Genomic DNA, 14,972 nt, shown 5'->3' with positions numbered 1-14,972 from the left:
ACCAATAACCAATAAATTTTTGTTTTAATTTCTTATTTTATTTGTCGGATGTCAAAAACACGAGTACGCCAGTGTTGCCATTTTGTTCAATTGTCAAAAAGCACCCGATACATGTTTTGCTACATGGGAATCAATTTGCTGTAAACAAAACGATAAACAAAACAAATCGATATTTATAAAAATAGCAGTAAAAGCTTCTGTGCAGCAATACTACTCAGTAAAATGAGCGCTACGTTAGTGAATATAGCCGAGGAGGACTTCTTCGGCACGGTCATACGGTACGGTTTGTACGTTGGAGCGATTTTTCAAATGGTCTGCCTAGCAGCATGCATCGTTCTGCCCGATTCTTCCGGTGCAAGTGGTGATCCGGGAAGTTGGTCGCCGAAGGTAAGACCGTCGGTCTGTAAGATACTCACGTACTAGCGGTTAAAGCAAATGTTTTTCTTTCTTCCTTCCTTTAGAATAACGATAGTGAAGATTCTAGTTCGGAACATTCGTCACCGCAAAACACACCTAGAAGACCATACCATCGTAGCCGTAAGCAGGACAAGAAGAAGCGTCGTTAAACTACTTCGATGAAGACATTTTTTTAGCATTCCCAAATACTAGCCCTGCAACATGTGAGATGTTTTGTGCTTTAGCTTTCCATGGTGTTTGTAGAGCGGCTTCAGTAACTTCTATTGATTGACATCCCAAAAGACAAGATCTCTGTGTGTACTTACTAATGGCTAGTAGTGAGAAATGATTACTCTTACCTTTCTAGATACCCACCAGCATTCGGGGCTAAATGTAATATTGTATTTATTGTCAACGCATTAAACATTGTACTTCAAATGTAGACGTGCTTTCTTTCCGATTTAAACCGAAAAACGAGACAAATTCAGATGTAGTTGTCTAACATTTATATTGCAAAAAGTTTCTTTCATGTCGTTTACACAAAACATTGATCCCTTGGGGCGACATCGTACTATTCTGTTTAACGAGTACGCTAGATAACAAAACACAAAATGTGTTAAAGAAGAGCAAAACAAAATCAACATTTTACTAATTATGCTACGCGGTTGTCTTTACGCAACGCAGGAACTGCAAAACCCGACCAATCCTTAAGTCAGCTTCGAGTGGATCTCGTTCTGGGCGCACTTCATCACCGCGAGTGCTCCTTTCGCAATCAGATTATGGGCCAGATCGTAACCCAACTTTTCGCACCGTTCGAACACTTCCCGCTGGATGTACGAATGTCGGTGCATCCCGCAGAACAGATGTTCACTGTCGTCCTTTAGCTTCGGTTCGACAATCTGACGCTGATCGAGATTTTCATTGTAGTCAAGCACTTTGGCCGAAGCGAGGAAAGGACATTTGTCGGCCAACGGTTGGGCCACCGTAAAGACATGTTCCGCTTTCTTCCCATTCCCAGCACCATTTTGAGAGTCGCCATTTTTGTCATGTTCCTGCTGCTTGTTACCAGTTACCGGGCACACCAAACCAACGGAAATGCTTCCCACCAAATCGACCTTTTCTTCCGTGCTAACGAACGGACAGTCTCCCATCACTTCCTGTCCGACGGGAAAGCGTGCGCTAGGACATAGCTGTTCCGTTTCGGGCGTAGTAGTTTTAGCATCATCGCTTCCCGTTTTGTCCTTAGCGAACGTTTCATTCCTAAGCTCATTACCATTGCGATCCGATCCCTTCGCTCCCGTTGCCATTTTCGTTAGCTCCGACGAATAAGGACACTTCTTAAACAGTTCTCCATGAATGTCGATGAACTTGGTCAAATCCATACGAGCACCACCATCTTTAGAGCAACCGGGTATCAAAATTTCGTTATCACGAATAATTTCCGGACTCTTCTTACGCTGCTGATGATCGGACTCGATCGTACTGACACGATCTCCAACCTCCGTGCTGGGCAAGCTCGTCGGTCTACGCTTTTTTGCACGATGCAGCTCACCGTCGTCGTCTTCCACGCCCGGAATAACATTTTTACCCTCACAATCCGGTCGACTTTCGGCCAGTTCGAGTGTACAATCGCCATTAGTGCGGATTTCAGTTTTCCCGTCCAAACTCCAGACAGCACCCTCGACAACCAGCTGGAATGTTTCGCCATCTTCCTCCACACCGTCCTGCGAGGCACGCTTGCGTCCCGATTGTTGCTTTTCCCCATCCGCATCATCGCTTCTCCAGCGACGTTTCAGATCCGTACGGACAGCAACCGGTGCGCTACAACCTCCGCCGAGTGTCTTCAGGAAGCTTCGTTCCGTCAGTATCCTGCACTGGGTCTCCAGATGACATAACTTTCCCAGCATCCCCAGTATATAATCATCGTTCGATCGACACTCGACGGCTAGTGCACCCTGTCCTACGGCGTACAAAATTTCGTGCGGTTCAATTATCTGATCGATACGCTTGTTCCAGCCCATCCGCACGAGACCAGCCTGTGCGAGTATGATGCCGGCAAACTTGGACGTATCGGCATCGAGCTTTGCCAGCCGCGTGTTCAAGTTCCCTCGAATATCGCACACGGACAGATGGGTGTAGAAGCGGGCAAGCTGAGCTGATCGTCTTAGGGACGATGTACCGACGATCGAACCACGGGGCAGTGTGGCCAGCGTGCAGCCACGATGACGTTCGTTCAGCACGAGTGCATCCCGTGGATCTTCGCGCTCCAACACAGCCCCTATCGCCATACCGAGCGGTAACGAGGTGGGCAAATCTTTCAGCGAGTGTACCACAAAGTCCACGCCGCCGGTTCGCAATGCATCCTCGAGGTCCTTCGTGAAGAGCGACTTTTCGCCGATCTTTGGCAGTGATTTGTTTAGCACTCGATCGCCAACCGTTGTCATCGTATCTGGGGAGGAGAATTAAGTAATAGCTTTAAGAGATTGTTCATATTTTCAAAATATCAATATCAACTACAGCCCCATTATCACACGAATAAGGTTTAAAAAAAACATCTCATAAACAAACATTTGCATTCGTGTTGCAATCATTTTAATTAATGTTCCTCACCTCACGAAAAATTATTATCTGCCGCCGAATGGATGCAGCAAGAGGTGCAAAAGCTTTGGCACGGATTGTAAGGTTTCTTATTTCGTTGAATTATAGGTAAAGCAGCTCTCTTGGTGCATCAATTTGCCGATAGCAAGAAAGGTGTTGCAATAAATGCTGTTTAACAACTGTGCTTGTGCCGCTTCATTGCTGCCTATAATGATTTAAACATGTCCTAAAGTCCGCCGCCGCCATCGTCCTATCGTGGTCTAGTACTTTTGAATGAAGATCAGTTGTTTGTGAGCAAAATAATAAGTCTTCTTCTTGGCTTAACGACCTTACAGGTCACGCCGGCCATTTCTGGCTTACTAGACTTAGTTTACCACGTAGCCGGATAGTCAGTCCTTGCTACGGGGGGACGGTCCGGATGGGATTTGAACCCGGTCCGGCCGTGTGGACTGGCGCCGTTTATCACATGCTCCACCGGGCCGTCCCAAAATAATAAGTATGTACAATGATAGAACTTGCACAGGTCAATTATTAGCTTATCTAAAGCCATAAAGGTCATTTTGTATTAAGATTTCCTAATGAAATACACAAAAAGAATTTTTAAAGTTTTTTGCTTGCAAAGAGATGATAATTTCAAGATATTTTCTATCCCGCAATAGAAAGATCAAGCAGGCAAGAGAACGGATCGACCTTACCTGTGTTGTGCTACCATGTCAAATCCTAAACTGCTCAAGGTCAATGAAAACATGAAAATAAAATAGCCACATGGACAAAAAATCTCTACAAAATACCGGTTTACGCACAGTCCCATTACCAGCGCAATGAGAAAATAAGAAAAAATAACTTCAAATGCTTTTCCTTTCGTTTTGCATAATTTTTTCTCGTGGTAACACACGGCGGTGAAGCTCGGTGTCACCTTTTACCCGGACCAAAAAAAGCAACCATTACTCAAGTTTGTTCGCCTATGTTAAGCATTCTTGCCAGGTGATCGTGCAGATGCCTAGCGAACTCCTTCATTAAAAGCTAACGTAATATTTCGGACCCGACGATCTGGTGAACGTGCTCGGTACACTATGTTTTACAGTAGGAGAAGGCTTCGCAAGAGAACTTGGAACACAGCACGTGTACTTTCCGTAGACAAAACGTGCCATTTAGCCGGATCTTCATCTAAAGCTATGCAAGAACAATGTTCTTGTGGAATATGTAAAAATGCGATCGATCGAATTCGTTACGAATTGGCTGTCCATTCGCCGTGCCCGATGAAAGCATCGTTTGAGCTGAATCTTATCGGCACACGTAAAGCGAAACTTATCAAACGTATGGCATAAAGATGAGGTGTCGCTCGCATGTACTGGTGAAGCCGTAAGGCACATTCATTCGCAAGCATGACTAGACGGTTTTCTGTCGCTCGCTCGGAAGTTTGTGTGATGGTGATCGTTGGTTAACAGATATCAATCGTCAGATAATGATGACTTTCCAGTAACTGCGCGGCTGCATGTACAACATTGTCTAAGATGAACAAAGAGGATTGCCTTAAAATGTTAACAAGAGTAATCCATTTACCAAAATATAAAGTCTTTTAACCTCGGAAACACTTTAAAAGTAACTTCTTTATAAAAAAATCCGTTTTTCATTGTTCTGAGTGCTTTTTTCTTCTCTTCAATATATCAATTCCTAATCGTATGTTTTATCCTACTTTGGACTTATAAAACGGCCAGCATATACTTACGAATTTCATACACCACATCCGGATTGAGCTTCTGGAGCAGAGAGATTACATGCTTCGTTTGTGTGAGAGCCAGCTGGAAGAATAGTTTAATTTCAATTAGTTCAGTTACAATCACATACGTTGAGTACACTTATTAACGTTGGAGTTCCCTAATGACAGCATAATGGAAAGCATGCAGTGGGACGATCACATCGATTAGTTCCCTGCTTCTACCAAAAGTCCAACGCAAAGCATTCGTCCGGGGCGGTGTCAAATGTCAGCTTTGAAATTCTAATTGCCTCGTAACTGGTTCTCATCGACCAGTCTTGATGGTGGCGGGCGATAGATAATTGTCTGGATGCAGACGTAAACGCTTTCGTGCCATTAATGGCAGGCGGGTTTAAGTAATGTTCTTCGTTGGCTTCCCTTTACGGTTGATTGCAAGCGGCATGACAAACATTTGTTACATGTCCTACTTAAATTATTTGTTTCAAACATACAAGACATCTCGTGTTTCACAAATTTAATCGCTTTTCGATAAGGCACGCAACATAACGCAACTATCTTTAAATTCAAAAATAAATTATTAATAGATGGGCGAATTGCTCTAGCCCATAAAATGCGCCACGTTTGGGTGAGTTTTTTGGAAAGGAAAACAAACCCAGCTATAAAGTCCACTATAAGCCGACAGTGTAAATAAACTTTCCATCTTTTGTGTATCCATGCCGGTTTTAACAGAAACCCAACTGACGCGGAAGACGCACTGCCACCTATATCAATATTTTTTCCCCTTTTTTTAGCTGTGATTACTTGATACCTGAAGAATTTCTCGTAGGTATGAGTTTCATTGTGTTAATCATTTTTTATGCTTCAGTGTTCAAAATCCAAGGGATCCAAGAAGCCGTACGTGGAGGAAATTGAAAACATAGAAGAAAAACCACTGAAACACTGGCGTGAAAGAAAGAATTAGAACAGGTACAGCGGGACGGGGCTCTTATCGTGTGGATGGAACAATAAACAATTGTAATAATTAGGTAAACGGCACCCTAGCTAGTGTAACTCTTCGGTACACAATGAGCTTTAACACTGTGTACATTAGGGCTGTAGGTAAATTATAACATTGCTTCCACAACTTACCTCACTTTTTCGCGATCCAACACGAATCGTTTTATTTGCACGGTCCTGATCGGTTGAACTCATGTTGCGATCCTTCCTTTTTGCACGGTTTGTTTTGGGGGTGGGACACGTGTTCTCACAGGCAGTGGTTGAATTTGTTTTTAAATGTTCAATTTTAAATAATTCTTTAACCGTTAAGTCGGTTTGCCAATCACCTTTGACCAAACTTAAGCCGAAAGGTACATATCCTTACGCTAGTGAACGTATTACGCACCACCACCACCGGGGGGTTAAGGGTTGTGTAATGGCACACACATGTATATTGGAGCAGTCTTAGGTCACCGGGCAATGGTTGAAACGTGAACGAGCAATTCGTTTTTGTCGCTGTTACTACTTCGTTCCGTTTGTAAAAGTAGTTCGCTAACGATCATATGAGCTGTGCTCGATGTAACTCGACGACGCTGACGGTGAAAGTGTGGCTGAACGTGGTCAACCTCTCACACAGTGGCACAGCCTCCCCGTTTTTACGCAAGCAATGAATTAACCTTAAGTAGATGGTTCACGCTGTTTCTCCACACGGATGGGGTTCGTCGTCTACGTCTTGGAAGACTGTACGGTTGGGCGTTGTTCTAGCTGATGCTCTATCCCAGAAACCATCCGGTTTGAGATGCGTTTCTTCACTAACATAGGGTACCGTTGTACCGCACTGGGAAACCTTCACTGTTCCAAGACAGCTTCACTTATCCCGTTAGATAGTGATTCTTCATTCGCTCGACCGCCGGATGATGATAGTAAGCACCAGGGGATGTATAATTCTAGCACCGATTGCACTTATAGCTTATCAATTGCCACAAAATGGGAAGCAATTGCACATATATACAGCTGCAAAAACGCACTTTTTACGCACTACAAAACGGTAACACACGTTGGAAAACGGGAAGAGCAGTACGATGTATTTCTACCGAGTGCCTGGTGTTTACATAATGCGAGGTTTTGCCACCCAATTCGCGAACCACACCATGATCGGTCTCATGAATGAATGTGACTGAGCAGCGGAAAGGCAAGCTATTCGGCTAGGAATAACTGCGTGGCCTGTGGCCGAATCAACCCATACACATTCCACGCGGAACACACAAAACACCCTTTGCGTCGAGGGACGAAAGGAACGAGTTAAGGGAAAAAAAAGGCAAAATATTATTTCGTGCTGGAGAAAGGGTAGCTCTGGTGGGAGCAAAAGGGACAACCAAGATTGCTGCACGAGGTGCGCGCGCACAGTGACGTTTTGTTCGCTTGACGTTTCACAGCTGACACGTTTGTTTACTTTTGTTTTCCCATTCTTTTTGTAAATTGCAATTCTTTTGCACAAAAAAACGCACTTTGCACAGAAAAAATATTTTAAAAGCTGATAAATTACAAAAACAGTACTTTCTTTAGCAGGAAAGAGCGACGCAATATTCATTGCTGAAACTCATTTTTACAAATTTGAATTTACCGTTGGTGGTTGGTTAAAAAACAACATGATTTCCAATGTAAGTTTTCTAAAATGCTCTGTTATTTGCTATGCGGCAATGGTAAAATTAAATCGCAAACAGTTAAGGGGTTTCTTTCCGCTTTATTCATGTATCACTTTCTCTTATAAGACACTATTCACAGCTAAATCAATAAGTAACATTACTTTTGTAAGAAATACTTAAAATGGTCAAAGTGTTGTTATTATTGTCTACCTTATGCAACATTTCCCATAGACTGTGATAATTTTGGTTATTTCGCCCTACGAAACAATCTGGAAACAAATAGAAACACGTCTGCCAAGGATGCACTAAGCATTCGTGCGGATTTTCATAACATTATTAAATAACGATTCTGTATGTATTGCACCTAATAATAGGTACCGTTCCAATACTAGACACTGCCGTGAAGGTGTACAAAAAAACCCCCCTCAAGCATTATAAATCATCCTTCGATTGTAAGGCAGCAAAGCTAATAATGCTAATGATGTAAGTACACATGTTCAACAAAAAAAATGTGTCCGACAATGTTCGGTTCTATCAAAAAACGGCACGTAGAAATGATCGCTTTTTTCATTTAGCACCATGTAAAACAAACAAAACATATTAAAATAACAATCCTAAGCTAGCAGTAGGAATAGATCAAAAGCAGTCTCCATGGCTTAATGTTCTTTGTCCTGTTGTATCACTATCATTTTTTTCGTGACGTGTTTTTCTTTTTAAGTTTTCTCCAAACCAATGCCAACGGGTTGAAATCTGATTACTAAGTTATGTGCCACATTGCTTCCCATAGCTGAAGGGTGCTTATGAATATGAATAAGGCAAAAACACTCATTTAAAACCGTAAGTACAGCATCGTTCTCGCATATTCCATCTAACGTCAAAGGGCGGGATAGTCTCACTAGACTACTTTGAAATCCGTACCATTCCATTTGCACCGAAATGGATTTTGATGAATACCTTCCTGAAAGGTTGATAGTAACGACCTGTCGTTTCCTTTAGCTTCCGGCATATACTTGTCGCAGTACTGCATCGGCTACCCGCACCAACGGTTGGACCGATTACGTGGATGAGTTGTTATAATTTTGACGGCCACCGAGCTCGAGCAGATAACGATCGGGATGATCCATCCAGTCGGCAGCAGTCATCTTCACCGTTCGCTGCCGTTCCGCTTCCTTCACCTGCCACTTCTTAATATCAAGCTGAACGTCTCGCTGCTGCTGATTGCCACATCCCCACACCTCAATCGAAAGGATTTTGTGGTGTAGCGAACGATATTCAAGTCGCTCGAAGTGCTCATCAACGATCAAGATTGGTTTACGTGGATCCGATCCAGCTCGAAGGCCCTTCGGATAGCCCCGAATGTGCGTATTCAGGTAGAGGCTTTTCGGTTTCTTTTCTAACATTTGAAATCTATATCAAAGGGATAGAAAAGAACGTACACAGGCGTTAAGCACTGCCCCACAACTCGATCTATAGGTTCATACTTTGGCAGCAACTGTAAGCAGCAACTTCCTTCGTCCCCGATGTACAGATGCGTTTCGCGCCATTCATTCGGATTCGCCACACAAAACAGCAGATCGTCTTCGCATCGAAACAGGATCAGGTTCGGTCCACGGTAGCCAAGCACGTGATGCAAAAATCGATTCGTTCCCGCCCCATCCAGTCTCGAATCGTACAGCGACGTCCAGTGGGAGGGTACGAGGGACAAAAGTTTTGCCAAGAAAATCTACAAAAAAAGACAAACAAATTAATATTTCAAATTCAATAACTATGTGAACTGCACTTACATGCGATGTTAAGTTAGCCGAATTGGGATTTATCGGTGCCGCCACGGACTGAGGTTTGCTGTACAGTGGAGGAAGCGATCCAGCCAACAGCCAAGCCTCCGATAGAGGCAACAGCGGTTGCTGGTTTTTCAACCGCTCACGTTCATCCGCCGTAAGCGGTTTGCCTGGTTCTCGTGGCATACTTGCACCACCGATTCCACCACCAGCGCTTCCAGCTCCTCCCAGTTCCTTTCCGAACGGATTAGTTTTCTCCAGTATGGGTGTTTGCAGCTCAAGCCCGTAGCTTGCTTCGCCCGCGTTGATGGCACTGATCGACACGACCGTTTCACTGTTGCTCACCATACTGTTGTCCATGATTGTCCGATGGGAGGTGCTGAGGGCATGCACACAGTACTTGTGAATTGGCGGCACTAGACGGGGCACATTGTTTTCTAACCAGCGGCAAATATAGCCCGGGCTGAGCGATTCCTTGGAAAAGAAACACGACTGCACCACAGAATCGAGCGTTCGATTAAGCTGCAATGGGTAAGGGTAGAATTAGAAACAAATCGAAACGGGCCACCATTACGATATAATACCGATATATCATCATCCTCTATCTATGCAGCGTGCAATGAATAAAACGTGTGTTACCATTTGAGAAAGACGGGAAGATAATTTTTACCCAACTAATCCACGACGGTGCTATTCACTTACCAATCGACAAGTTTGTGGTCCATCAGAATAGTGTGCCATCGCGAGATTGTAGCAGGTGCGTAGCAGATTTTTTAAATTTTCCGGCTTGATCAATTCACTCTCGTTCAGATCACCAAACATGCGCACATAGTTTTCCAAAATAATCGAATCATCCAGTAGGGCAAGAAATCTTTCACACTGCTGCCGGAAAGCAACCAATCCCAGGTGTTCCGTTTTCGCGTGGCTCATGAAGCGAAGGTAGCGAAAAAGCTTCAGCCCGAGATCAGGATACTTTGGAAACACGTAGCGCTGGTGGTGGGAAAAAGCGAGGAAATATTGTAAATCATTAATTTATAAGTGCGAACGTAACGTGTGGCACAAACTCACCGCAAATACATCTCCCGTAACGCCGTGGATTCCGTGCAGTTCTTCACACTTTTTCGCTAGTATGCGACCAAGCTTATCCACTGGTTGGAATTGTGTTTGGGCACGGTCCTGTATGTCCGCTCCGCTGGCAGTGCGTGTCATACCACGTGCCATTGCGCCAGGTGCACCTGCAGCACCATTGCCACCAATCGGTTGTTTCGGTTCACTAGCACCAGCGTATCCCTTCGTCTTGGAAGGACTGTTTGAGCCGGATCCTTTCCCGTTGCTACTGCTGTGTGTAGTTCCCATGTTAAAACACTTTCAAACCTCCTTGTTTGCGGGTGATGCACGATGTTGTTGCAGGTTATTTCTGGGTAAAAAATATTGCACATTAATATTGCACATAAATTGTACTACTAATCGGCCAACCTAAAGCAATGCAAAAGGGAAAACAATGTACGGTATGGTTCGACACAAACTAGGAAAACCAGTTTGCCTTGAAGCTGGTCATAGCGATGAAGGGATCTATCTAGCTCAAGCTCAATTATCATCTCGCTTTGGCTGCTAGGACAAACGAATGACGCGATACCTAATCAGGTGTGAAGTGCGCAAACATAATTGCACGAAACAGAGTGCGATATGGGAGATATGAACGAGGGTTTTACACAGTAGCATTCGGTTTTCTTCCTGATTTATGGACAGCAAATAATTGGGATTTGTTTTATGCCTAAAGACAAGACCAAAAGCGCACTAAGTCCATGAACAGTAGTTTCTTAGTTAGAGCGATTCGGAATTAAGTGAAATTACATTTATAGCACTAAATTCTTAACGAGTTCGTATCTGTAACACACCCTACCATGCCCTGCTTTATCAATATCGCGCAACGAAGTTGCCTGTTTTACGTTTCATTCACTGCTGTTGGTGATTTCTTCGCTGCTGATAAGCAGAATGGATCAGCAATCCGAACGGTATGAGCCCCTCAAACAGCAGCCAGTAATTTCAAGAGACAATCTCGTGCCTTTCGAACCGATACATGGAAACCTATCAGCTACTGCCGGGATGAGTGTTTCATACGTTTCGTTGATTTTATTACTTAACCCAGGGGTGTATTGCAGAATCGCACAATGCTAATCACTTTTGCACTTTAATTCGTGTTTGTTTTGGAATACGTACTTATTAGCAGAGGTGTCCACACACTTGTTGCACACAATTGCGATGCTCTGCTGTAGCAACAACGTTCGCAAAAGCTAGGTGAACGCCGTATGGCTCACGGTTTCGAAAACGACGACGAGGAAGTTCCGCGTATCTGGCATGAGCTACATACAATGGGCAAAGTTGTTGTAGGTTGGCGTGTAGCAAGATCGTCTAGTTACAAGGTGCATGAGATAAGGCGACCATTCTATAACCTCACGATAGCACAACACACCGAAATTGCCCAAGTTTGCACCTAGCGCAATGCACTTTTCGCGAAACTACGTTGTTTTCAGAGTTTTGTTGGAATTTTTCCCCCAGCAGTTTTGTTTTGACAGCAGCTGTAAGTGGTCAATGGAGCTATAGAGGCTTCTTGAGTACTTTCAACATTTGGTTCGGAAAATGGTAAACTCATGGCAAAAAACCAAACAACAATGAAAATTTGAAAATTATTATCAGGGTCACCAGAAGCATACAAAATGTGTGAAAATTTTACCAACCAATAGAATATTGACACGAAAAAATGGTCACTTATCTCATTTAGCATGATGATTGAAGTGAAAATCCGGATACGAATCAGGAATTATTCTCATGAAGTCTATCTGTACTTTGCAATTTATTTTATCGGTTGCTAGGAAACGAATTTGAATGGGAACGTTTATTTATTTGTCTACCTAGCCAGCTTTGCAATTACAACCAAGAAAATCAACGATGGCATCGTATCCATGTGCAGTTTTCCCCGAAGAAATTGATCCATATGTGCAAAGCATTCGCCCGTATCCAATTGCTGATATAGGAAACAAAGGGTGAGTGTTTAAAAAAATGGAAAATGATAATTTAAAATCGATGGCACGTTTTTTGTAATACCTTGCATTCTTAGTTGGATCGAACAGCATGAAGTGTTGCAAAAGCTATGCCAACAGGCTTTCATCGAGGCGACTACCAAACAAGAAGAAATTGTAAAGGAGCGATTAATACTGGAAGACAAAATTCCGCTCCTCATACACGAGCTGTATAGCGTGCTGTTATGGCGTACGGAAGTTTTACCGCGGTTATTAGCGCTGAAGGATCCGGATGCCACCTTCGTACTTTACAGCGTCATCTATCATGAAGTTAATATTTGTTCTTTGTTGGAAACCGTATTGTACCATCGCACCAGTTGCGAGGCTCTCGGTAGTACTGCACTTGATTTGATTGATTATTGCGCTCAAGCAATCGGTCGTTTGATTGGCTTAATAGCGAACGGATTTAACGATTGTGAGGATGAACTACCACCGAACGAACTGTTGAACGAATCCACTTCCGAGGAAATTGTACGAATGGGACGCGGAATGGACTTTCGCATTGGAATCAAATGTCTCGGTATAGTGTCGTATATCGTTGAAGGACTGGAACTGCTGCCACTTAGTGCCGCTACCCGTCTCATTCGTGTCCACGATTTTCCCTGCTTAATTGCCGAAATACTTCATGCCAAACCGTGGCTGCGCCGTAACCGCGACGGTGTATTTGAAAAATATCGCAATGCTTACTGGATGCCGGCTCACGGAGATGCAGTGCTGAAGGTGACCGAAACCGAAGCCCAATCATGGTTCTGTCTGTATCGATTGCTATTCAACAGTGAGCTTATGAAAGATTATGAAATTAATGGATACAGACATCGAGAAATTGGCAAGTGCGTCGGTCTATTGAATGAGCAGCTATTAGACCAGTTGCCCGCGTTGATTCCCATGAAGCAACATCTCTGCACCTTGCAGCTTACGAGAGAAAACGTCCCTACAGGATGTGCATCTGCTTCGCTTCTGATGGAGGAATTACCTGAACTACGTGAACAGCTTATAAAAGCAGCCCGTCGAATTGGTTGGCAGGAAATCGCGGAAAAGCAGCGTAAAATTTTCATCGACCTTGGAGATCATGAAGTGCTTGAAATGGCAAAGCGTATTAGTGCGGCGTACAATACTGATCTGTTGGAGAGGTATACCGAGCAGGAAGAAATCTGTCGCAAACAAAATGAAACAGATCATATCGCGGCGAAGGTGTGCGGCAACTGCGGAACATCCGCTACAAAGAAATGCTCCAGATGTTTGCATGTTTTTTACTGCTCTCGGTAAGTGGATTCAAAACCAAAATATTCCATTATATGTAACATTAACCTTCTCTCCCTACGTTTTGGAAACAGTGACTGTCAACTACAAAACTGGCCTGATCACAAAGAACTCTGCAGTCAACTGAAATAAAAACTTATGATGACTGTTCTCGACCACGAACTCACAGAGAAGAACATTTTGTATGTTTGTTTTTAGTTTTTATCGGGAAACACCTTGGTTTTTGTGTGTTCTTCTTACACGTTCACAATAACTCATAATGCACGGAAACTGTGTGTTTAGCTTGTCTGCCGAAGGTGCTCCTTGATGACATCGAGGGCTGGAGTTTCCTCTCCGAAATCCTGCAAAACACGAAAAGAACCATCGTGGATATAGATATTTCAAACACATATGCTAAGATCCCTCCTTAAGCGTGTTTAGACCGAGAAAGGAACACGTACCTTCAGCACGACGCAGGAGGCGCCGCTAATCTTTCGGGGCTTGCCTTCCTTGTCAATCTTGCACAGACCGGACCATTCGCCGAGCTTCTTGTTGGAATCCACGCGGATCAATGGAATCTGATGCTCGTTGCACAGAGCCGTAACCAGCTTTTTGTACTGCGGCTCATCGCAGCTTTCTGCCAGAATGCACAAAACGGCCTGACGTTTGTCCAGCGCCTTGCACGCTTCGTGGATACCGTGCACCAGTCCATCGGCGATCAGCGACTTCTTCAACACCTCCTGGAGAGCAGTATTGACATCCATGGAGCCATCGACTGGCGCACTCGGGGCTTCACTAAAATAGATACAAAAATGCTTTCAATATTCGTACATATCCCAGCAGATGTTACAGCATAGTTGAGCTGAGCAGAGTGTTGCGTTAACGAAATCCCAACAGCAAAGATGTCAACAAACAGATACTTACACTTCGACGTCGGACATTGTCTAGTGAACGATATGATGACCATGGAAGCAAAGAAAAACAAAATATAGTTAGTTCCAGAACTTAATTTTATCACACGAAAGATAAGTTCGCTGTTCGCACATCAAAACATCTTCCGTTCACTGACAATTCACCGGAGCGCCACCAGGCAACTCCGCGGAACGTTGCACATCCTCCACACAACCGTACCGACAGCGGGTGGACAAATTTGCGCGGTTCATGCTAGAACGACCGTAGTTCGACGCAAGTTTCATACATGCAGACGAAACTCGTACGTTCCGGAATTTGTTTCGATGCCATTCGTAGCGCACTTTCGATGTTTCTTAACACTTACGGCAATTTATTTGTTAAGCGACACGAAATGTGTTTCACTATCGAAGCCTACGATTGACGGAAAAGAGCGAAAAAGACAGCAAACTGCCGGAGATCGCCGAGCGGAAGTTGATGGTGACTGTCAGCTGTCAGTTGGTTTAACTAACGTCATGTGAATGTCGCAAAAACTATCGTACGTAGAATATTTTCAAGTAAACGCAACGGATATGAAATATTTCAACTTAAATAGATATTAATCCTGTGTTTCCGCGGCAGAATTGCATACGGA

General features: G+C 43.8%; 5 protein-coding genes and 1 long non-coding RNA gene across 7 annotated transcripts; 2 read left to right on the top strand and 4 right to left on the bottom strand.

Annotated features, from left to right (window-relative positions):
• The first annotated feature begins 121 nt into the window (after window positions 1-121).
• LOC125767371 (protein anon-73B1) lies at window positions 122-838 on the top strand. The gene is made up of 2 exons (XM_049433870.1): window positions 122-387; window positions 462-838. Exons 1-2 carry the CDS (start codon window positions 223-225, stop codon window positions 564-566), a joined length of 270 nt encoding a protein of 89 aa, XP_049289827.1. The 5' UTR covers window positions 122-222; the 3' UTR covers window positions 567-838.
• A 49-nt stretch (window positions 839-887) lies between these two features.
• Window positions 888-7,071, bottom strand: LOC125767328 (uncharacterized). Its single transcript, XM_049433804.1, has 3 exons — window positions 5,840-7,071; window positions 4,724-4,796; window positions 888-2,845 (listed from the first exon to the last, which is right to left on the bottom strand). The coding sequence occupies exons 1-3, from the start codon at window positions 5,900-5,902 to the stop codon at window positions 1,104-1,106; spliced, it is 1,878 nt and encodes a 625-aa protein (XP_049289761.1). The 5' UTR covers window positions 5,903-7,071; the 3' UTR covers window positions 888-1,103.
• Window positions 7,072-7,410: 339 nt separating this feature from the next.
• LOC125767333 (uncharacterized) lies at window positions 7,411-11,611 on the bottom strand. 2 transcript variants are annotated; one of them, XM_049433811.1, is made up of 6 exons: window positions 11,331-11,611; window positions 10,179-10,527; window positions 9,813-10,100; window positions 9,117-9,632; window positions 8,814-9,055; window positions 7,411-8,739 (listed from the first exon to the last, which is right to left on the bottom strand). In XM_049433811.1, exons 2-6 carry the CDS (start codon window positions 10,464-10,466, stop codon window positions 8,388-8,390), a joined length of 1,686 nt encoding a protein of 561 aa, XP_049289768.1. In that variant the 5' UTR covers window positions 10,467-10,527; window positions 11,331-11,611; the 3' UTR covers window positions 7,411-8,387. The 2 variants fall into 2 exon arrangements, with proteins under 2 accessions (XP_049289768.1, XP_049289769.1); XM_049433812.1 differs by lacking the exon at window positions 11,331-11,611 and adding an exon at window positions 11,014-11,303.
• A 340-nt stretch (window positions 11,612-11,951) lies between these two features.
• Window positions 11,952-12,346, bottom strand: LOC125767378 (uncharacterized). The gene is made up of 2 exons (XR_007418767.1): window positions 12,216-12,346; window positions 11,952-12,135 (listed from the first exon to the last, which is right to left on the bottom strand). It is a non-coding gene; the product is annotated as an uncharacterized LOC125767378 (long non-coding RNA).
• Window positions 12,047-13,619, top strand: LOC125767337 (zinc finger MYND domain-containing protein 10 homolog). The gene is made up of 3 exons (XM_049433815.1): window positions 12,047-12,154; window positions 12,229-13,452; window positions 13,525-13,619. The coding sequence occupies exons 1-3, from the start codon at window positions 12,060-12,062 to the stop codon at window positions 13,580-13,582; spliced, it is 1,377 nt and encodes a 458-aa protein (XP_049289772.1). The 5' UTR covers window positions 12,047-12,059; the 3' UTR covers window positions 13,583-13,619.
• Window positions 13,620-13,628: 9 nt separating this feature from the next.
• On the bottom strand, window positions 13,629-14,820 carry LOC125767370 (40S ribosomal protein S12). Its single transcript, XM_049433868.1, has 4 exons — window positions 14,706-14,820; window positions 14,354-14,373; window positions 13,891-14,224; window positions 13,629-13,791 (listed from the first exon to the last, which is right to left on the bottom strand). The coding sequence occupies exons 2-4, from the start codon at window positions 14,368-14,370 to the stop codon at window positions 13,729-13,731; spliced, it is 414 nt and encodes a 137-aa protein (XP_049289825.1). The 5' UTR covers window positions 14,371-14,373; window positions 14,706-14,820; the 3' UTR covers window positions 13,629-13,728.
• Between the last annotated feature and the right edge of the window lie 152 nt (window positions 14,821-14,972).

The sequence above is a fragment of the Anopheles funestus genome, chromosome 3RL (assembly GCF_943734845.2).
Source record: "Anopheles funestus chromosome 3RL, idAnoFuneDA-416_04, whole genome shotgun sequence".
NCBI lineage: Eukaryota > Metazoa > Arthropoda > Insecta > Diptera > Culicidae > Anopheles > Anopheles funestus.
Note: the sequence above shows the minus strand (reverse complement) of the source record. Positions and strands in the feature narration are given on the sequence as shown.